General features: G+C 41.2%; 1 protein-coding gene across 1 annotated transcript in view; it reads left to right on the top strand.

Moving 5' to 3' along the window:
• TEK (TEK receptor tyrosine kinase) overlaps nucleotides 1–24,379 on the top strand; it is a 47,121-nt gene that overhangs the window by 5,149 nt on the left and 17,593 nt on the right. Inside the window, exons 2-6 of the mRNA XM_082075624.1 lie at nucleotides 10,296–10,607; nucleotides 15,898–16,008; nucleotides 19,646–19,798; nucleotides 22,032–22,163; nucleotides 23,971–24,111. Coding sequence (XP_081931750.1) covers nucleotides 10,296–10,607; nucleotides 15,898–16,008; nucleotides 19,646–19,798; nucleotides 22,032–22,163; nucleotides 23,971–24,111 — 849 coding nt within the window. The remainder of the gene's footprint in view (nucleotides 1–10,295; nucleotides 10,608–15,897; nucleotides 16,009–19,645; nucleotides 19,799–22,031; nucleotides 22,164–23,970; nucleotides 24,112–24,379) is intronic.

Here is a 24,379-nt window from a genome sequence, read left to right on the forward strand (position 1 = left end):
TGTTTGGGGGCGAAAAATAAAGTGTTCTAGCTGTGATCTAATTCACCACTCCCTGACTCTGCAGCTGGAAGCCAAACGAAACAGCTTCAACTTGTGCAGGCAGCTCCGTGCACCTACTCTAAGTAGATTTACAGAAGTGGGCTGATTCTCTCCTGTTCTTTTGGGGTGTTTTTTTGCTTTAGAGCTTGCTTTTGATGTGGTGCCTGGTTCAGACCTAGTGAGAGGCAGAGTAGCGCTCAGGAAGCCTGTGCTCACAAAGACCATTTCAGCAGCTGGAAATAGTCAGAAGTGAAAAGTTGTTGCATCACACCCAGAGGAATCAAATCTGAAAGGGTGAAATGAAGTCACACTGCATACACAACTGTTAACATATGGTATTGTTTCAGATACAGATTTCATATATAAATTTATACATATATATTGTATTGTTGGAGCATTTAGTCATAATTAAGCGGGTTGGATGGATTACTTTTTTGCTGAAATTTAATTTCAGGGAAAAAAACAAAGTTGCAACATTTTGCAGAGATGGTCTGATCCACCCACGAGAATTTCATCTGGACAGCTTTAGATAATCAAGAGGGAGCGTAGAAGTCAGAGAGACTGACTGCAGCTGAGCAACTGGCTTTAGGGCAGGGGAGACGTGGAGTTGGTCCTTCAAGTGCCCACAATGAGAATTACTTGGGTTGGAAAGCTGCTTTGTATTGATCACATGGACTTAGCCTGCTTGGCCCAGACCCATCTCTTTAACATGCAAAAACCCCGTTCAGCTTTCCATGGAAGACATCATGGAAGTCATGGAAGTCATCATGGTGTGGAGGGTGTTGGCCAGGCATAGAAGGAGTGAACCGAAAATGGATGCGTCTACCACTTGTGTGAGACAGATGCATAGCTCCATGGTCAGCTCCCACTGTGATGCAAGACCTATCTGGGACTGGGCGGATGAAAATCTTAGAGAAAGTGCAATGAAGAACTGTCCTCAAAAGACAGTGTCCACCCAGCACTAGTGACCAGATCATATTTAGGATGTTGTTCCACTGTGGTTTCAGTGGAGACACATAGCAAAGAACCAGCCTGTGTCTGAACTGGAGACTTTTGTGGAAAGAATTTTAAATGCCAATTGCTTTTAGGGTGCAGATTTAATAAATGTTCTACAACTAACACCCAAACTAAGAACATGCACTATAAATGTTAAACAAGGGTCATATCATAAAAGAAAAAAAAAAACATCAAAATTCCTTTTTTAAAATTCATCCCTAGGAAATGCAAACACTTTTAGGGTGTGAAGATATATGGCATTTACTAAGTCCTGAGAGGGTTTTTGAAAGACAGGTTCACAAATGACATTTTTTTAATTCAATAGTAATATATGTAAACTTTTTGTTTCAAGGTTGATGTTTTGCTTGCCTGGTATTTATTTATACTATTTGTGTTGTCTCAGATTGTCTAATTAGCCCTAGTAGACTTGACAGATTATTTTATTTTTCCCATTTGTTCTCTGGTTTTACAACTAAGTAGCAAAATTATGTTCTGTCACTAATTTTTAGTCTGTTATTAGTGTCACAATGCCTTCTGTCTACAAATAACGCCCTATTTCTAAAGGCAGAAGGTATCAGTATTTAAGCTGTGAGCCATCCCACAGCTGCCCAGTAGCAACACAGACTGGGGACAAGGCCTATTGTGACAGGACAAGGGGTGATGATTTTAAACTAAACGAGGGGAGATTCAGGCTGGACATGAGGAAGAAATTTTTTCACAATGAGGTCGGTGAAACACTGGCCCAGGTTGCCCAGAGAGTTGGTGGATGCCCCATCCCTGGAGACATCCCAGGCCAGGCTGGACAGGGCTCTGAGCAACCTGATCTAATTGAAGATGTCCCTGCTCATGGCAGGGGTTGGAATGGATGAGCTTGGAAGGTCCTTTCCAATCCAATTTATTCTATGATTATATTACAAGATACAAGCAGCAAGATTATTTCTATGGGCAACAAGAAATGTTTCATTAGGAAACCTGAATTTTCGGTCATTTATGAGCTGGTTTTCAGTAGCTGCTTTTTCTGGTTTGTTTTGGTTTGGTTTTTTTTCCATTTCTTTTTTTCCCTGCTGCTGCTGTGTGGCAGAGAACCTTAATCTCTTGGGGTAATAATAACTCCAGCTTTGTTTTCCTGTGGAGGACTGAGCTGTCAGGGGAGAACTTGACTCACGGGAGAAATTACATGAGCTGCTGCTCTCTTTGCGTCCCAGATGAAGTTTCCAGGACACAAAGAGACTACAGACCTATAAAATTAATATGTGATTTCAAGGCCACCCCAAATTATTTATTTTTGCAGAGAATGAACAAAAAGTAGCAAAGATTGATGAGAGAAACAGAAACATTCTCATAGGAAAGCTTAGGAATTGTGAGTTGGGTGAGCACATGGTGAGATGGAATGAAAACTGGGTGGACAGCAGAGCTCAGAGGGTTGTGATCAACAGTGCAGCATCTGGTTGGAGGCCTGTAGTTAGTGGGGTTCCCCACAGGTCAGAACTGGCTCCAGTCCTGTTCAACCTGTTCATAAGTCACAGAACCACAGAATCACAGAATGTCAGGGACTGGAAGGGACCTCAAAAGATCATCTAGTCCAATCCCCTGCCAGAGCAGGAGCACCCAGATGAGGTTACACAGGGATGTGTCCAGGCGGGTTTTGAATGTCTCCAGAGAAGGAGACTCCACAACCCCCTGGGAAGCCTGTTCCAGTGCTCTGTTACCCTCACTGAGAAGAAGTTTCCTCTCATATTTAAGTGGAACCTCCTGTGTTCCAGTTTGCCCATTGCCCCTTGTCCTACCATTGGCTGTCACTGAGAAGAGCCTGGCTCCATCCTCACAACACTCACCCTTTACATATTATTGAGGTCACCCCTCAGTATCCTCTTCTCCAAGCTGAAGACCCCAGCTCCCTCAGCCTTTCCTCATAAGGGAGATGCTCCACTCCCTTCATCATCTTGATTGCCCTGCATTGGACTCTCTCCAGCAGTGCCCTGTCCTTCTGGAACTGAGGGGCCCAGAACTGGACACAATATTCCAGGTGTGGTCTCACCAGGGCAGAGTAGACAGGAAGGAGAACCTCTCTGACCTGCTAACTACCCCCCTTCTAATAAACCCCAGGATGCCACTGGCCTTCCTGGCCACAAGGGCACAGTGCTGGCTCATGGTCATCCTGCTGTCCACCAGGACCCCCAGGTCCCTTTCCCCTACGCTGCTCTCTAATAGGTCATTCCCCAACTTACACTGGAAACTGGAGTTGTTCTTGCCCAGGTGCAAGACTCTTACCCTTGCCCTTATTATATTTCATTAAATTTTTCCCCACCCAACTCTCCAGCCTGCCCAGGTCTCTGGATGGCAGCACAGCCTTCTGGCGTGTCAGCCACTCCTCCCAGCTTGGTGTCATCAGCAAACTTGCTGACAGTGCACTCTATTCCCTCATCCAAATCATTGATGAATATATTGAATAGCACTGGTCCCAGTACTGACCCCTGAGTCACTCCACTAGATACAGGCCTCCAACTAGACTCCGCACCATTGACCACGACTCTCTGGCTTCTTTCCTTCAGCCAGTTCACAGTCCACCTCACTACCTGATCGTCCAGACCACACTTCCCCAGTTTAGCTGTGAGGATGCTGTGGGAAATGGTGTCAAATGCTTTACTGAAATCAAGATAGACCACGTCCACTGCTTTGCCATCATCTATTCATCTGGTTATGTCCTCATAAAAGGCAATGAGTTTGGTCAAGCACGGCTTCCCCTAGGTGAAGCCATGTTGACTGCCCCTAATGACCCTCTTATCCTTGATATGCCTTGAGATGGCACCAAGGATAAGTTGTTCCATCACCCTTGCATGGATGGAGGTGAGGCTGACCCATCTATAGTTACTCAGGTCCTCCTTCTTGCCCTTTTTGAAGACTGGAGTGACATTTGCTTTCTTCCAGTCCTCAGGCACCTCTCCTATTTCCCATGACTTAGCAAAGATGATGGAGAGTGGTCAGTAATGACCTCAGCCAGCTCCCTCAGCACCTGCGGGTGCATCCCATCTGGACCAATAGATTTATGGATGTCCAGATTGCTTAATTGGTCCCTAACCCAGTCCTCATCAACCGAGGCAAACACCTCCATTGTCCTGCCTTCCTCTGGGGCCTCAGCAGTACAGAGCTCCTCAGAACAGCCTCCAGCAGAGTAGACAGAAACAAAGAAGGCATTCGGTAACTCTGCATTCTCTGTATCTTCTGTCACCAGGGCACCCACCTCATTCATCAGTGGGTCTCCATTGCCTCTAGTGTTAATTTTATCTGTCATGTATTTGAAAAAGCTCTTTCTGTTGTCCGTGACTGCTCTCACAAGGTTTAATTCTAAGGAGGCCTTAGCTTTCCTAGTTGCCTCTCTACATCCTCTGACAACAGCCTTATATTCTTCTCAAGTGGCCAGCACCTCCTTCCATGATCTGTAAACTCTCGTCTTCCACTTGAGCTTACCCAGCAGTTCCCTGCTTAGCCACACAGGTCTGGCTCCCTTCCTTGACTTCCTACATGTCGGGATGCTCTGATCTTGAGCTTGGAAGCAGCAGTCCCTGAAAGCTAACCAGCTATCTTGGGCCCCTTCAAGTACCCTTTCCCACAGGATTTCCCCTAGCAATCACTTGAAAAGGCCAAAGTTTGCCCTGCTGAAGTCTAGGGTTATGATTCTGCTTGGCATTCTGTTCCTGCCACATGAGATCCTGAACTCCATCTCATGGTCACTGCAGCCAAGGCAGCCCTCAGCCTTTACCACTTCAACCAGACCCTCCTTGTTAGTGAGGATGAGATCCAGCAGTGCACCCCTCCTAGTCGTCTCCTCCACCTTTTGCATCAGAAAGTTATCATCAATGCACTGGAGGAACCTCCTGGACTGTGGCTGGCTGGCTGAATGGTCCTTCCAGCAAACATCAGGGAAGTTAAAATCCCCCACAACAACCAGGGCCTGTGACTGTGAGGCTGCTCTCAACTGCCTGTAGAAGGCCTCATCAACTTCCTCAGCCTGATCTGGTGGCCTGTAATAGACACCTACAATGGTATCACCCCTGCCAGCCTGCCCCTTAATTCTCACCCACAGACTCAAATCGCTCCTCATCCGCCCCTGGACAGTACCCAATACATTGACTTCTTCATATTTCACTTGCATTATTTCCACCCTGATTATCTTTCAAATAGGCTAATTAGTTAATTGAAAGAAAAAACCAATGTAATTTATTCAGTACCTTACTAATAATTAAGCAAATTCTATACTTTTTCAGCAAAATTCTTTATGTGATTGCCATTTGCATTCCTAAACAGGAATTTTAACTGTGTGGTTTTATACATAAAGAACACAATCAAGGAGGGTGCAGCTGAGCTTATAACTATGGAACAAGACACAAAGAGAAATACTAAGAGAAAGGCTATATAGCAATTGAGGTTTGTTCTGAATAAAACCTTATTCTTTGAAGCAGAGGGAGTGCTTGTTGTTTTTTAAGGTACTTGAAGGAGGAGGGGTTGATGAGTTGACACAGACTGGGACATACATTTCCATCAGTTTCAAAATTATTTTTAAATCCTGTAGCGAGTGTTATATGTAACTGACTGTTTTACTTTCAGCATAACAACGAACCTAAACTAAGTACAGATTCTGTATTTATTCCCTGTTAGTATAGTACCTATATGTTTTATATTCACATTCACAGATAGTCAATAGCAGAAATAATTTGTTTTCAATAACAACAAAAAAATAAGAACTGCTTAAGCATTTCAAATTACAGCACCTTTTATTCTCCTTGCTTTACCTGATTAAAAAAAGGTGGAATTTACTGGAATTTTCTGCTCTCCCCTTTTCTCTTAAATATTTAGTACTTTAAAAGTATTACTCTTTCCTCTTACGTCTTACCACAGCTCTTCTTTTTCCTCTGTTATGCTCCAAAAGCCAAGGGAAGATTTTCAGCTTGTAGTCACTTCAAGCAGTTAACAGTAAAGCTGTACAAGTATGAGGAAAATTAATACATTATTAGATGTCTAAACAATTTATTTCCTTCCACTGCTACTCAGTATTAATTAATAGCTGAAACATTTACTCAGAACTTGATAATCTCAATACACCTTGTGAATACAGCCTAATGATTAAATACGTGCTTAGGGGGCAGTAGGGTACGGTTGTCCTTTACCTTGGTGGAGCTGTTTGCTGTGGTAGGGGAGTCTTGGCCACTCCACAGTACTGAACACCTTTCCAATTAACTGTCAACTTTGCAAAGGCCTCACATTAAGTAGAAATCATCTTGAATATAATATTTCCATGATTTCCTGGGGTCTAGACAAGGGTTAACAACGTTAATCCGGAAGCATTTAAGCAGGAACTTTCTGAGAGCAGGAACTTTCTGAGACAAAGGACAAATCATAACACTTTTCTGTTCTTGTAAGACTTGGTTTGTGCACTCATCTGTGGCATTAAAATACCTCCGCTAAGAGACCACTGCATTGTTTTATTCGCAAACTAGTGTCTAGCACCAACTCTGATCTAGGTAAATGTTGTTTTAAAGCTTATCAGAGACTTTCTTGCTCTTAGAGCAGACCTGTGTCTGGGATGTGTTCCAGGGAATTTCTGAGAGCTGTTTCTTCCAGCTGGACCTGACTTTGTTTTCTTGGTGCAATGCAGCGCAAAAACCATGATGTCTCTGTGCCCGTATGAGTGGCATTTTGGCAGGGAATGAGAACACACAGGGGCTGCAGAGGCAGTGTGATAAACACTTATTCTCTGTTAGGACAATTTCCCCAGGTGAATCTGTACTAGAGAACTGTGAATGATACAGCCAGGTATTACCTGGCAAGAGTGACCACAATCCTGTAGTTAAGAGTGGGCCAAGAGCAACTGCAAAGGTCTCCTTGCATTCCTTTTGTTGTCTGGGTTATAGTGCGTGGGCTATTATGTAAACTTATTGGTTTAGAGGATGCCATTTTCCCTGTGCTGGAGGGGCTCAAAGCACAGCACCACAATGAGCATGTCTCATAAACACAGGGCGATAAATCCTCTCTGCATGGTATCTCCTGTCTCCAGCATTAGCCTTCTGCAAGTGCTCTCAAAGTCTATTTGCACACACAGCAAATTGCCTTCCTGATAAGGTCAGGTCTTCAAGGACCAGGGCAGGAGTCAAAGGATTTTTTAAGGAAGCACAGAGGATTGTCGCTGGTACAGAGACAGGCTGTTTCCTGTCTGTATTTTTTGTGCTTTTCTAAGAGAGCTAAATCCTGTTGTCCTTACTTGGTCCTTATATACTCAAAGTTTTCATTAACATCAAGGGTATGATTTGCCTAAGTTTTGCAAGACCAAGTAAATTCATTTTTAGCAAGCACAGTTGTGGTAGTTTAAGTTGCATTACCAGGAAGAGATACTGTAGGAATCCCTAAACAGAAAGCATATGTGCATTTTAAAGCTTTCTGTTGATTCTGTCTAGTTGGTTTGTTTTGTTTTGATTTTTTTTTTCACTGCTTGAGGGCAGCAGCTCCCAGTGGAGTTAAAGAAAGCCTTGCTATCACCTCAGAGGCCTTAGGCTGACTTTAAAATGCCAGTCCTGTTACATTCTGAGTTGAATGAGTGAGTTGACTTCAAGCCAATGTGCTGCTAGGTTGCTTGCTTTTTTCTTTTTTTGGGGTTTTCTTTTGTTTGTTTGTTTGGTTTTTTTGTGGTTTTTGTTGTTGTTGTTGTTTGTTTGTTTGTTTGTTTGTTTGTTTTTTTCCAAAATACGCCTAAAGCATAGCTTTTCTCGGTGCAAAAATGTAATTTGGATATATTTTAATTTCTGCTTGCAATAGATTTCAGCTGTTAAACTTCAGCTGCCAAATCATGCTTGACATATGATTCCATACTTATGCATAGACATTACTACTTTTTAGATGAAGAAGAGCCTTCTATTGTTTCTCCTGGAAGACATGAAACTCCATTTGTGCTCCATCTGCCTCACACACGTGTCTGAGTCACTCTACAGTGTTTAATATGGAAAAAAAAAACCACCTATGTTTAGACAATCAATCAGAACACTATCCATCCACCACTGGCTAGATTTCGATTCATCTGGAATAATCACAACCATAAATAAGTAATACCCGTGAGCTATGGTTGTTCTACAACTTGATTATGTGATTTGTATTGCTACCAAGAAACAGAAAAGCATGCGGCAAATGCCCTGAATCTGACATGATATTGCTTTGCTATGTCTTGCATAGGGATCAAAGGCGACATGAAAGCTAGTCCTCGAAACTCAGACTTAACCTACTGGTTTTTCTCAGCTTAATAAAAGGTTGAGATGCAGGTGGGGAAGGAGGTATTATTTTCACCTTTCAATCTGTGTGGGAAGTCAGAGGAACAGATAAGTGCTAGAGGAGTGGAACTGGAGCCCTGGATGAGCAGCCATCCCTTGAACAGGAACATGGGCCCAAACCTCTGTTTTAGAAAGACAGTGGCAGCTCTGTGCCCTGTAGATGCTGGGCAGAAACACCAAAATGTTTCGGTTCTGATCTGTAGCACCCTGTCTGACCTCAACACAAATAATTATGTCCAGTCGCGGAGTTTGGATCCAGATTTGATCCTGAGTTTCACAAAAGATTGCAAAAATCAGGAACTTGCAGTTTATGATTTAAGAATATCTCTACATGGCACATGATCCTTGCTGATATGACGTGAAGCCCTCTGCTTTCAGTGTTGGTAATGGCTGTATTACATTTGCTGTATTACATCTGCCTTCAGCTGATGCATCAGACCCATAGTGAGAGCACAAATGTTCCTCATATATAAGTAAAAACATTGAGATAAATGCCCTATAAAATGAATGCATGGCCTCATTTTTACCACGTATTTATTTGACTTTGTTGAAAAGATTTATTTTTGTAACATGCAGCAGGATGCACTGACTTCGCTGACCTGAAGCTTTATGCAATAGTTCAACAGCTGTTGCATCCTTTCCAGGTTTCATTTCTTCTTTATGTAACTACAAGTTATCTAGGCTGGCACATGAAAGGGTGGTACCCGTGGCGGGCTGGCTGGGTGTGGTGTCAGCGTGCTGCCAAGATACTTCAGTCCCTAGAGTGGTTGCTGGCACTGAAAGCAGAGGACCTCCTCCCTTGGCCCCACCTCTGCACAGACACACGCAAAGGCTGCAGCCAGCACTGAGACCTTTCAACCTCCCTTATCTAAGACTATACCCCTTCCTTCCAATCAGAGAAACATTTGGAAGCTGAGCGGCACCAAACATTGGGCCTCTCTGCGTAAATACAAAATATACTTGTATCCAAAGCAGGAAAATAGATGTGATGAATAAAAGAAATCAATGATTCTTCCTGTTTCAGCTGGAAAAAATGTTACTGTTTCCCTTCTCCTTACCCTGAATTTCAAAAGTAAAGGGAAACGCCTGCTATTTGCAAATTGTTGATTATAGCTGTATTTCCCTCCTGCTATGCACATTTGAACAACTAAATCTGTAGCAGTCTGCCAGAGACTGCTTTAATTAGGCTTGTATCTAACATTTTCAAAGAACTCCCATCTTTGTGTACTTCTGGATGTTCTGTTGATCAAAGGCAGCCACTTCGACTGCTTCTAACCTAACCTCGTAAAAAATGTATTTACTGGTGCTGCCAACTTGCTCTTTGCTTTGAGAAAGTTTCTTTGGGCCACAGTTCTTGCCAGTGTCTGTTAGGGCTTCAAATGGTTAACATGTGAATTGTTATGAAATCATTAATCTAAATTCATAAAACAGCCGAAAAATACTCCAAGTGCTCAAAGTACTACCAGTTCTTATAACGGAAAGACATACCAACTTTACATCAATTCATATGCAGTAAATCCATGTAAAGGACATAAAAGAGACATTAAACTGACAACCTTATGATCTACTGACCCTATTACCAGCGAAGCATCCTACTTGCATTTATGTACACATCTAACTATTGAAGGATCTGTCTGCTTCTGCAACTCAGGTTTTCTCTGGGCATTTAAGGAGCATTAGCTCCTTAAAGAAATCCCACAAGTTTGCAAGGTTTATTTCCTCTTCTGAGAAAAACAAGCTCCAGCTGTTTATGACATAAAAAGCAAAACCTGAAGTCAGTATAGCAGAAAAGTTAATCTACAGTCTTTATATTTTGCACAAAAGCTGTGCAAGACCCAAGCCAGAGAAGTCCAGAGTACTGGGTGAAACAGCTCGTCGGGAGATTTGATCGGCCACATACTCCAACTCTGCAGTAAATTTTTTTCACTTGCTGCTTTTTTTCCATAGGTAAAGTGGAAGCAGCACTGGACCTCATACTGATCAATTCATTCCCTCTGGTGGGCAACTCCGAGACATCACTTATCTGTATCACTTCCAAATGGCGTTCCCGTGAGTCCATCACGATAGACCGAGACCAGGACGATGTGACAAACCAGCACCGGGAACCACTGGAGGTTAATGAAGATTCGAAGAGAGCAACAGCCAAAACAGTGGTGTGGAAGAGGGAACAGGCCAGTGAAACTATTGGAGCATATTACTGTGAAGGGAAACTCAAGGATGAGGTGACAAGGATACATACCATGAAGATGCCACTGCAAGGTACTGTATGGTGGTCAGATCTGAATTTTGCATGTCACTGCTTGCAGACTGACAGTTATCCCTGGTTGACACAGGTGGGCGCAAACGTGGCTCCAGAGCAGGCAAAGCAGTCTGGAGTAAACAAAAATAGACTCAGTTTAAGCCCATGTTTGTTGAGGTTTTTTTCTAAAGTGCAGAGGCAACTGGTCGATGCTAGATGCTAGTCATTTCCTTGTGGAAGTTAGTCAGGCATCTGTAGGTATTCTGCCTGTATCTGGCTACTGCCAGGAGCACAAAGTCAGGTGGCAAATACAGTAAGTACCGTCCTCACTGACCCCATGAAATAATATATACAGTAACTCCTGCACTGGCTTTTTCACATCCCAGACCCTCAATCTCTAAACATACTTCCATTTTAAAGTCTTGACAGGTCTGAGATGTAGATAACTAGACATCACTATCTTTAAAAAAAAAAAAAAAAATTAAAAATTGTGTAACTGGAGCCTAGAAAATAAGTGCCTTGCCTAAGGTTAAGTAAAACTACAGATGAGCAACACTGGATCTGCACAGTCTGTGTCAGTATGAAAAAAAATCAGCCCAACACTGGAAAGAAACTCCAGAAAAGTTTCCCAAAATCTAAGAATGCTATTCTCAAAAATCCATTATGGATTTTACTGTTAACTGCTTTTTGTTTTAAGCCTATGCACAGTAGAAAAAGCAAATACAGCAGACAGAGGGTGGGATGAGATGGTGGGATTTCCAAGGTCCAGCACTCTAGCCATTAAATTAGATTTTCTTTTATGCAAAATTTCACTTGTTTGTGGACCTCATTAGACTTCTGGGACAAGTTCCAAACCAGAGATCACCATAAACTGCAGAAAAGTGCAAGAAATTTTGGCTAATTTTCTGCAACAAATCAAGCATTCAAAACTTCAGCAGATTTTTAGTAGACTTCACTGTATTGCTAATGTTTTATGCTACAGTAGCTGGTCTCTGAAAAGACTTGACACTTTAAATCTTTCTTTATAAGGTTTTAGTAAGAGCAAATGTAAGTGGTCTTATCTCCTAAAGTTACAGCTAGTGTCTATTTATTTCTTTTAGTATGGAAACGTTGGAAGCAAGGTAGGCAGGACAAGTGTGTTTTTATTTGGCTTATGTTTTCTCTGACCAAATGTAGTCTTTGAAGGGTTGGACTGGTCACCAAGAAAGCTCTGCAGATGCAGGCTGACAATTCCATTGTTTTAAAGGAGGCTGCAGTGAGGAGGAGATAAGATAACAGTCCATGGAAAGTGGATGTGACCCTGCCTGTGGCAGAATGCCAGTGAGCTGAGCACATCTCTGGCCACCATGTAGAACAACATCCATGAGTGGAAGAGTGTCTTGTGAATCAGCCAGGTTTTTGCAATCGGTATCTGTGGATCTAGGAGCAGGAAATGTAAAATAATCAACCTTCGAGAGCTTCCTATGTGACAGAAATTGTTCTAACCAGAAATTGTTCTAACCAGAAATTGTTCTAACCAGAAATTACACAGCATTCATGCCAGAGATAGGTAGATTTCTTTGCATAATTTCTGGGTTTGAATCAATTTTTCAGATTGTCTTTGTAAAATCTTTCACTGACAGAATTTGAGCTAGCAACGTGCCAGTGAAACCGTATAATCTAAGCAGGCTAGATGGGTGAGAAAGAGGCACAGCAAAAATTCTCAAAGCTGTGGAAGTGCACAGAAAGGGGAAGGAGAGGTCGGTGAAGGACTGTGAGGTTTGGCAAAGGCCTTTTTCCCCTTTACTGTCATTGTCTGAATAATTTTTAGAGGCAGAATGTGTTTTTCAATACCAAAATTTGAGCACGAGATGAAATGTGCAGCTTCTTACTGACGACAAGGCACAGGAAGGAGCAGCACTTGAGAAAATCCAGCCACTGTTTTGCAGCGTCAGGGTAAAAAGTTGCTGAAACTCTCACTAAGCATTAATGTCTTGGGTAGCCCCACTGCCTGATTATGTACCTATCATCAGATATGCAGATACAGTGAAGATTTCTGCTGTATAGTAGGTAATAATTACAGGTTCATTTTTCTGTTTCACTCTACAGATATGCCATCCTCCTGAATTATTTATATTTTAGCATTATGGTTACACATGTAATATTCACACATGTGACGAGAGGGAACAGGTTATACTTCATATATGTATGGGGAATAATGCTTATAGTGTATGCAGCACACATACCTAGAACAGAACACTACATAGCCTGTTCTGCATCTAGCTAAATATAATTTCTGCAGTTTCTCTACACAATAACTGTGTATTTCCATATATACAGTTGAGTTTTCCCCCACAGAAACCCTCTAGAGCAGGCAACGGGACAATAATGGAAATGCTAGCAACAGAGTGTGATGGCAACTCAGTTCATTATGTCTCTATAAGGAATTGGCACACTGAAGATATGAAATCATAAAATACAAGTCACGATCTAAAAATACATCAGAACTGAGCCCACCAAGGCGTATGCATTCCTTTCCATTGCAACAATACTCTGAATAAAAAGTATTGTGGTTAAGCTAAATGACATACAAAGAAAATGGGAAAACAAAAAAGTTTAATATTTTGTTAAAACAATTATTAATGCCTCACTAAATGTGGTCCAAAAAACACTGCAACTGAACCACCTTGGATCATTTGTAACTAGCAATTCATTTTTGGGAAAGCTGTTGAATTTTCTTTTTGTAAATAGATCATGATTTTCACCATCCATTTGTTGTTCATAAATAACTTCTAACTTGGGAGCTGACAGCAAGTCAGGACTGCCTTCAGTTTTTGTTTATCTGTTTCTAACGAGATCTTGTTTCATTATTCTGTAGTAGAATTCTCTGTTTCTCTAAATTCAGATACCAGTGCCTAAGTAACATGGCAAATGCTCGGTAGGTTCCCATGCACGTGCTTATTATCATGCAGGAAGAGTCCAGCTGAAATCAATTGGATAGCACTTACAAAGGAACGAAAATACATGGCAGAGGCTCAGAGAGCATAAACACTAGAATGGCACAGGGGAAGGAAATTCCATTCTACAAAGAAATGTGAGTTTTCAATAGTTTTCTTACTGCCAATCAGAAATAAAACATCAAAATGTCAAAATTCTCAAGGACATCAAAGTCTGGAAGAGAGGTTGGCTTGACTTGATAGAAAGGTCTTCATTTTTACTCACATTTTCTTTAATTTTCTATCATATAACATGAACGTTTTGATTTTTAATTAAAATGCCATTCTGAAATTGAAGTATTAAAACGTTCTTTGCCCAAATATTGCAGGATTACTACTCTTTTTTCCCCCTCATATTTTACAACATAATATTGTGGAGATACAAACACAGTTTCAGTCTCATACAAGCTTTGATGTAGCATATACCTGCTCATTTTTTACAAGTCTATTACGTATATAAAATAAAATTTGTTTGTAATTTTTTTTCTCTGCTTTCTTATTTATTTATTTTTCTTATTTTATTTACTTTTCTTTTATTTTTTCTTATTTATTTATTATTGCTTTCTTATGTATTTATTTGCCACCAAATTTCAGCCACAGAGTCCAAATTTGTTTTCTGCAACCATTGATGTGAACCAAAGTATACTTCATTGGCAGTTTTCTAAAAGTTAATTAAAAAGGGGGGGGGCATGACTATGGAAAAATATATTTTTTTTAATAATAAGTTGTCTAACAGTTTGTACCAACTTATATATGTGTTCCTTAAACAAAATATTCCCTGTGAAGTAAATCTGACCTCAACAGAAATGAAACCTGTGCAGCTGTGGAGCTCACTAGGAGCATGAACGGCTCTTCAATGGTTCCTCCCAGCTCAGCTCCAGGTGGGTCTTTCTGTCCCACCCACTCACTGGAGAGGAAGGTGGCAGCAGAACCAGGCTCCCAGGAGCTGAACAGAAACAAGGTGCAGGATGGAATTGCCCCGGAGGAGCTTGCACAGGAGGAACTCCAGGGCTAAACAGCCTCAAAAACAGAGAGGGAAAAGAGGCTGCTGAAAACCAATGTCTCATTCCCCTGGGTGCTCTCAAATGGGAAGTACAAATGTGTAACATTCTCAATCAGGTAAAGAACTGAATAGTTTGGAAGTTGACTCTGCGTAATTGTAGGAGAGTTTCTGTTGTTTTTTTTTTTTGCCATACGACATATCAATGACAGTATAGCATAAAAGCTGAGAGCTAGAAATGGTCAGAAAAACCGAATTTGTTCTCAAAAAACTTCATAGCTTCACCTTGGAATTTTCCAACTGAATGAAAGAGTGCTTTTAAGTTCTAACTTGTTTGAAAGTAATATTGCAATTAAAATCATTGTTTCACTGGTTTTGAAAAGTACTATTTATTGAGATTTTTCTGTCCCTTCCCAATTATCTTCTGATATGTTTTCTACCACTAATGATAAGGAAAAGGCAAATATCTTGTGAAAATCCCTCTACCTACTACTTTACTCTTTTTCTAAAATCAAGAACTATAAAAAAAATGTATAAAAGTACTTCCTGTTTAAGGAAGAAAATTATTTTCCATTTCCCACCTGGGAGACTGAAAAAATATCACCCATCTAGACAGTTCCTCCCACAGAATTTTCATTTTAATTAAGCCACATTTTCAGATAAGAATAGTTTGCTGTAAGTACCACTGGCTGTGAATATGTTTTTTTTCTTTTGTTCTTAGTGCAAGCCAACACTCAGTATTTATAGAGAACATGGCAAAGTAACCAAGCACAGACCTACTGTATCTTACTGCATCTCACCCAGAACCCTGCATGACTTCGGTCCCCTGAATGATCTTGACTGTTCTGCATCAAAAAGCTTGAACAGAAAAGAACTGAGTCACTCAGGGTATTTGTTTGCCAATGACAATTTGTTCCTTACAACACATTTTCCAGTACTTTGTCCAGTCTGCTTTCAAAATGTCTCAAGGGATGAAGAAACTTGTGAAAGTGTTTTACAGCCAGATGGAGCTCCTAGTTAGGAAGTGTTTCCAGTTACTCAGCCAAACTCAATTATTTATATATTTTATTATTATTATTTCATGCCACAGGTTCTCACGGCAGTCTGTTTTTTCAGGGCATAGGTGAGTCCTCTGTCTCTGCCAAAACATAAATTTAAGGTTGCTGATGATAAAGAGTCTGTGCGCTCTAAAGAATGTGTGCTCTAAAGATACTTGAATGTCAAAATCTGAGTCAAGGTCATGCTGTAAACCATTCTCAGCTTTTGGCCCAGAAGGCAGATAGAGACAATAAGTGCTGCTAATTATCCCTTACTTCTGTCTTGTTCTGTTTTCAGCCTCATTCCACCCAGTGGCATTAACCGTTACAGCAAACAGGGGAGAGCATGTGAATATTTCTTTTATCAGAATGGCAGCAAAAGAAGAAGATGCAGTGATCTACAAAAATGGTGATTAAACTTCTCTCTTGTCTTTTTTCTTCTTGCTATCATTGTCTTAGCCAAGTGCCACGTAACTGTTTTGAAGTCATTGCTGATGAAGCCCATGCTGTGCAACTGGAGCAGACATAATTCTTCATGCATTTAGAGTTCCCTAAGGAGCCATTTGCCATATCCAGTATACTGAGCTGACTTGTTTCTCTTCCACCAGAATGCCAAATCCTTTGTTTGTACCTTTGCTTTGTTTCTTATTTTCCTTTTGTATTTCCTCCTATAACCCCTCATATATTAGCTTGCCTCATTTTAACTTTTTTTTTCTTTTTTTTTTTTTCACTGAGCCACTGTGAAGGTTTAGTTACTGCAACTTTCTTTGCATTTCTCTCTCTTCAAGTGCTTACCTTTCCTTTTTCAAATGGCTTTTAGAGGCCACTTTTAGCTTCTATGATGCTCTTTATGATAAGAAGTTAAGCACAAGCAATCTACCATCAGAAAATCGAAACTATCAACAAAATCTAAGGCCTATTTCATTCAACTACAAAAATTAGTTATGTTGCAAAATTTATGACACCAGCCTTTCTATCTAACATGACACCTGAATGACATGTAACTCACTGTTCAGCTGTGTGCTGCTGCTGCTTGACACTTGGAAATATGAGTGGTTTGCTATCTGCCTCCTGTAGAAATGTAGTGAAATACTGGTCACTAAAACTCACAGTGCCTGCATGCTTGATCAGAGTGTTAGAGACCAACAAATTATAGTTGTGGAAAGCACAGGTAATGTACTGGTCCATCTTTGTCTACTGATAACACAGCTTACAGTGAGCTACCAGGAAACAGGCAGTAAATAGAGCAGGATGCAGTAAGGAAGTTCCAACACACTGCAGAAGAACTCGTGCAGCGGGGCAGCCTCAGCCCATTACTGAATACTCAGAGCACTTCTCTACGGGCTGGAGGAGAAAAATAACCAAAAGGAGTCTTTTTAAAAAGTCAATATACAAAGCAGAATTTCTCGAAGACCTATTTCTTCCCTCTTCAGAGATTCATCTCTGGCAGCACACAGGGAGAAAGTTTGCCATAACTTGCCCTTCTAGGGTCCCCAGGAAATTTTGTGATCTCCTGTCAGCATTTTCTCATACAAGAACCAGCTGATAGGTAGGAGCAGGAGTGCTTATATAATGGTACTGCCCTAGCTGGGATTCCAACTGGAAATCTGGCAAAAAGCCTCAAATTAACCATGACTCTGTAGAGTAGGTCAAGTTCTCCACCTGAGATCACAGCTGAAATAGCATCCCTGAGGATTCCTGATACAGCAGCTGGCAGAGAAAATACTTGTCCTGTTGTATTTAACTGTTGCAGCCTTTGACTTTAGTCATTTAAAATACCACTCCCTCCTTGCAGTTCCTCACAAAGGCTGTCTAGAGAACGAAACTGTTCTGCTAAACAAGATTGCTTTAAGACATTGGCATAACATGTGCCGTCTTGGAAAACAAGACACAAAAACTGACCTTGCTAAACAGACTGTGAGCATAAGGCTTTCTTAATACTTTGCTGTCAAGTTTGTTTTGTAGCTAATAACTCAAAAGACACATAAAAAAACCCCACAGTTGCAGAACTAATTCAAATTCTTCTTTTAGGTCTTTGGTCTTTTCTTTGGCCCTGTTTTCTTGAAGAACAGTTGTGCGTTGTCGTGGACTAAACTGACCCAAGATATTTTTGATGTTTTGTTTATGATCCTCAGCAAAGTTTTATGTTTCTAGGCTGCCTAAATTTGCCTATAATCAAATAGATGGTATGATAATATGTGTGATCACAGATAGGAAGGGTCCTGCGTAATGCTGTTTACCTTCTAAATAATTTCAGCAAAATGAAAAAAGTTGTTTCATTGTCAGTGTAACTGTAAGGGGAGGTGGAAGGCAAGGGCATTTGATTTGTCAGAGTGTAATCTGGTTAATGGTCATTCAGCATAAAAGACTAATACTAGAAACAGGAGAAGCAATAAATAGACACACAAGACCTCAGGAGCAGCAGCTGACAGGGAAAACATCAAAGGGCAGAGGTCTCCAGCTTCTGAGGGCCACTAAGCGAACAACACAAAGCTCTGAGCAGTTTCAAACAGAGATTTGTAGGTATAAGAAGTGGGGAGCAGGATTATCTCCCGGGGAAAGCACACACATTATGGCATGATTGAGGGGAGCTGTGAGCATGTGTGAAATAATGGGATATCTAGAGAAAGACCCAAACGGGAGATAGGGAGGGCTCAAAGTGAATGGGAAAGGAACAAGCACAGGAAAATGGGGTGGGAAGCAGGTGAGAGGTGCCACTGGTCTGGCCATGCTCTGCACTACAGTTGGTTTCATCTTATTAAACTCTACTGCTAATTATTCTTCAACATAAGTGTGCTCTGTGTCTGGTATGAGGTATGCTCTCTACCTGGTATGCATATGTAAAATCTGCTAGTGACCTTCAGGCAAGACTAGAAGGCCCAACAGGTCTGACTCCTAGTAACTGGAAACACATGTCAGTGTTCAAGGGGGCTTGTATGTCTGGGGCCAGCAGCCGGCGAGACTACGTGTCTAAGTGTCTAAGACCAGTTACGGCAGGGACGCAATTGTGTGTGCATGTATATGTGGGTTCGCCGGTGTGACACTAGTGAACTTCAAGCCAGTCTAACCAGAGAGTAGGATAAGAGGTCTGAGACTCAGATATCAGAGAGACTGTAGGTTCAGGCCAGCTAAGACCCAGTTTTAGCTGTGTGAGTGTATTAGATCTGGCAGCAAGCCTGACTTGTTTGTGTGTATATGAGTCCTGCGTGCACATGCAGTACCTGTAAAGGCACAGGTCTGGTCTGTGTGTCTGTCGGTGACTGGCGCTGTTGGCACGGTGTGTGAGAGCACGTGCGTGATGTTCCAGTGACAGCTGGCTGCACCTGGCATTGTCTGACTGCAGCAGCCTTGCTCTAGCAGCCTGGAGTGGGAGGACTCCCAGGGATCTTGAAGTCCACTGGATGCAGCTTTGATTTGGCAGAAGCCAATGTTCAAATGTTGTTACTTGGTGATCCAGAGGAATGGCAGAAGACTAAATGCTATTGCCTTACTTAGCAAGCATGTATGACCAACTACAGCAAACCCAGAATAACATAGATAAGCTCCCTTGGTGAAAAAAATAGAAGAGACTGAAACATGTTAAGTGTGAGAAGAAAAGATAAAGCTGTGCTGTGTTCTTCCTGCTTTGGTCTACTCAGTAGATCTTTGTGCTACTCTGATAGGACCTGTCTGGTATTTGATATTTGACGTCTTCCAGTCATACTAGACTCCTCACAGATGGTTACCCCTCACTTCAGGACAGGCCAAGAAACAAAATGCACACTTTTAACCACTGGACTCTTAGCAACATTCCTCTAAAACAATGCTGAACTCAAAGTTGTTTGTCCCATTCATCTACTAAATCTCCTCAAGATCTAGCTTTCTTTTTCACTTGTATCTCTCCAATTATCAAAAACTAGTATAGCTACAGAGCTGTCATCGAGTTCATAACTAATAAAGAGACTCTGCTGCATCCCAGCTGTCCTTCCTCAGTAACCAGTGGAAACACTTCTGTCTGTAGAGGCTGAATGGGTTCTCTCTCTTGTGTCCCTGTGCTCCTTCCTCAGGTTCCTTCATCCACTCTGTGCCCAGGCATGAAGTGCCAGGGGAGCTGCAAGTCTCCTATCCTCAAGTTCAACCACAGGATGCAGGGGTTTACTCTGCCAGATATATAGGAGGAAACCTCTTTACTTCTGCTTACACAAGGCTTATTGTAAGACGTAAGTTCCATTAATATGTGCCAATGATTAATTGTTTAAAGTCATAGTGAATCTGAAATGAAACTTATACTGTGCCCAAATAAGGCCCAAAGTCTTTCTTGGCATAAACGGCCATCAGATTATGTCAGAAGACATTTTTTCCCAAGGATCTTTGGTACCAGCTGATACAGATTTAAGCAGCTGAGAGGGGGGAAAAAAAAGGCACAAACCAGCAGATTTAGGTTCAGTTCATCTTAGCTATTGGTAGGAGAGCTGGCTTTTTTCTCAGCATCTCAGCTTTTCAAACACCAAGTAAATATGAATGAAGAAGGTGGCACTGTGTCTCCTGTGATTATGAGATGTGAGCCTGAGCACAAAATAGGAATTTTCAAATGCCTTTGTTTTTTATAGTGGGCTATATCCCAACCTCGTTTATTCTAAGTCTTCTCATCTTTAGTATACCTTATTGTAATTTCACAAGCTACCCTAGCCTTAGTTAGCTGTTAAAGTTCAGCTCCCAGTGGATGACAGGGCCAGTTTACAAAGCAGGTGGATATTTTCCACTGGGTGTTCTACACATCTTGTAGCTCATGCTGCTATGTCCATTTTCATCAGACATAAAGAAAATTATATTCTGTTAAACTGGATAGAAACATAAAACTGATATGTAAAAGTAAAGAGCTGTTCAAATATCCTACATTATGGAGAAAATATTTTTGATGGTAATACATTTTACTCACTAATATCCACAGGATACGCCCAGGAGTTGCAAATGAATAAATATAATGCCCCAAATTTGGATTTTGAATCTGTTGCCACCTTACTAAATGAAATGGTCCAAGATCTGTTCTCTGCTCTGGTGCCAAGCTGCACAGCAGAAGATTTACCTGTAAATTCTGCCCCTTGCCTTGAAATAGGCATTTTTCTTTCCAAGCCTGCATAGTGGGAAAACTCCTGGGGCACAGTCATGGAGAGTGCTGGGGAGCACACTAACAGGAGAGAGAATGGATGATTACATACCACTGCTCAAACACATGTCCTGTCTTTCTTTCAGTTAACATTATAGATGCAGACTGATGACTTTTAGCAAAGCTTTTTTTAAAGTATCCATGTATAAGGATTCCATTCCTGAATAAGGAAGAGATAGAGCTCCAAGTACCATGTTAATTCATTAAATGCTTGCTGAAATCTGAAAAAGCCCATTCAAACCTGGATTACCCAGTTTTAGTGAGCCTGCCTCAGGACTTTACCGTTTATTATCTTCTCAGTCCTAGCTTTACACTAGAGAAAATAGCGAAAGTCAGTTTCTGCGATGTAAGAGACATCATTGTCATAAATCAAATACTGAAGATTATTGAGACTTCTTAGCTCACACTGATGTCAAAAACAGCTCAGAGACTTTTGCATCTTGTATGGACAGATTAGGCATTTGCATTATGAAGTCATATATACTTGTTTAGAGCTTCAGGTCTGCTTCTGTTAAATCAGAATCAAAACTCCCACTGGCAGGATTAATGGTAGTAGTACCTTTTTAAATTACAAAGCAGGAAAGGAAATCACGACAGGCATTAAACCAACCAATTACTCTTAGTCCATTTATTCCAGAAACAGATCACCAGTTGATTAATCCATGTTAGAAAGACCGAGTAAAGACGATAAACATACAACAGATGTTAACTCCATCTAGTGAACTTTCAAGAAAAAGATTTTTACAGAAAAAGACCATGACTTGACAAATGCTGGTACAATACCAGTGATGCCAGGCTTGGTCCTGCTGGCTTACTACCAGTACAGTCACGTCCATGTGAGGCCTGGACCTTTCGTAAGTCTAGGATCCCTGCAGCGAGAACAGAAATATCAAATGGAACATCTTTGTCAACTTCCAAATTTACTCTTCCAAACAAACAAATGAAACAAACAAACAAAAATAAATACCAAAAAAACAAACCAAAACAACAACAACAAAACCACCTATGTCTAGTTTCAAAAAAGCAAGACTTTTTCAGTTCCTTCCTTCAAAATGTTACACAGTATTACTGCATAAAATGCAACAGCTCTGCTCCAGAAATAGGGGCACTTCCACAATAAAAAGTGATTCCTTACATCAGGTCAGTCAGCTGTGGTTTTGGGGGGCTCCATATGGATTGTATTTGTATGTTTTTTACTGTTTGTCTTAACTAAGAAGAATTTTACTACTTGACTGGTTACTGAATAAGAAGACAAAAAAAAATGTAATAATATTATTGCACAAAAGGATGTGAAGCTCAGAAATGGGGCCCTTCCTGTAGTTCCCACTGCCCTTCCTGCATGAACAATGGCATTTGTCATGAAGATACTGGGGAATGCATCTGCCCTCCAGGTTTTATGGGAAAAACATGTGAGAAAGGTAAGCAAATATTATTTTCACAGGTTGCTTATTAATTTGTTCTCAGTAGCAGAAGTTGGCAGATTATTGAGGGAAGCATCAAATGGAGTAACCTTGTTTTACTCTTCATAGCTATAGCATTTACAGCTGGTGTTGCAGACAGGACAATGTTGGGTGACATGAACCCTGAATTAGTAAGGCTGTTCTTGCAGTTGTGATTTAACTTCTCCCTCTCTTCTCCTAGTAGAGATCATATTTGCAGGGAAGATGAATGCTTCCAACTCTTCTTGATCAATATGCACTTGGACGGTGTGCTAGATAATCTCATCCTGGCTCCCTTTCCCATGAAAGGCTGGCCCAGATGATGTTTTGTGGTCCCTTGCAGCCTGGGTTGTCCCTGAAGTTCCGTGTGCCTGAAGATTATGACTTTTAAAGACATGACAGAATATGAGATCTTAAGGATACATTGGCACTGGGAAACGAAGCCATGTGTTAGAAATTCCCTGCCTACCTTGGAACTAATGTGCTCACAGGGTGGTTTCCCTCTGTATGTCTGTTTGTACATATCTGTGTCTGACAAGTAGTTTGAATTCTGGATTAAAGCAGTCATTACACTGTTCTGATCTTTCCAAGCAACTTTTGGGCCCAGTGCTAAATATGTATCTTCATATTTTGACTGAATTGCTGTGCTGCAAATACTAGAGCTAAGCTATTGTAACAGTTGATATCTGAACCACCCTGATGTATCACTGATCGTATCAGAAAAAAAAAAACCTTGCACTTGGCAGTTTCATTTGCAATGACCTCTAAGAATATTTGCTTTTCATGGCACTGTTTGCACATCTTATTTTACAAAGGCTTATAAAGAGCATTTGTTGCTGAAGCTTTGTCCCCACATATCCAAAACAATCACAGAATGTGGAATGGTTTGGGTTGGAAGGGACCTTAAAAAGTCATCTAGTCCAGTCCTGTGCAATGAGTAGGGACATCTTCAACTAGATCAGATTGCTCAGAGCCCCATCCAGCCTGGCCTTGAATGTCTCCAGGGATGGGGCATCTGACACCCCCTCTGGGCAACCTGGGCCAGTGTTTAATTACCCTCATTGTAAAAAAATTTCTTCCTGAATCTCCCCTCCTTTAGTTTAAAAGCATCACCCCTTGTCCTGCTGCAACAGGCCCTGCGAAAAAGTCTGTCCACATCTTCCTTATAGGCCCTTGAAAGGCCACAGTAAGGTCCAGCTCTCTCAGTTTGTTCTCAAAGGAGAGCTGTTCCATCCCTCTGATCATTTTTGTGGCCTCCTCTGGCCCCTCTCCAACAGGTCCATGTCTGTCCTGTACTGAGGGCTCCAGAGCTGGACACAGGACTCCAGGTGGGGTCTCACCAAAGCGGAGCAGAGGGACAGAATCACCGCCCTTGACCTGCTGGCCATGCTGCTTTTGATGCAGCCCAAGATACAATTGGCCTTCTGGGCTGCAAGCTCACATTGCCGGCTCATGTCCCATCTTTCATCCACCAGTACCCTCAAGTCCTTTTCTGCAGGGCTGCTCTCAACCCCTTCGTCCCCCAGCCTGAATTGATACTATTGCTTTGCTGATGAATCCTCACACAGGAGAAAGTTAAGTTTGTTTCTGCTGCCTGAACTCAACCATTAGTGCAGCCATGGCTTAAGTTGCTTCAGGTGTTAATAGATCTAATATCTGAATGATAAAAATGCTATTTTTAATTTTAATTCATGTTTTCTGTTGACTAAAGGTGTATCATTAGAAGCATCAGTTCTTTTGTAGACTTAATGCTGTTGGGTCTTCTTTCCCTCTCTCCATTCAATAGCTTGTGGAGCCAATACATTTGGCAAAACATGTGAAGAGAGCTGTAAGGAAAACTATGGCTGCAGAAACTATATGTTCTGTCTACCAGATCCATATGGTTGTTCTTGTGCCACAGGATGGATGGGACTGGAGTGTGATAAAGGTACAGTAAAAAATATGAGGAGTGGTGGAGAGTCCTTGGTGTGCTGCACATAGGAAACATAGAAAGAAACTAACAAAGGACAGTAAAAGACAGGATTTTTTTACATTCTGTAAAAGAAAGATAATAATATTTAACCATCTCAGTGGACCATGTTGGCTTTTCAGAAGAAGGAGATATTAAAATTGAAAACTATTCAAATTATTCTGCAAAATTAATTGACATTCTACTGAGACTTTAAAAAATCTCTAACAGATACAGTACTGCTGTA

This window comes from Streptopelia decaocto, assembly GCF_964273445.1.
Source record: "Streptopelia decaocto genome assembly, chromosome: Z".
Taxonomy (NCBI): domain Eukaryota; kingdom Metazoa; phylum Chordata; class Aves; order Columbiformes; family Columbidae; genus Streptopelia; species Streptopelia decaocto.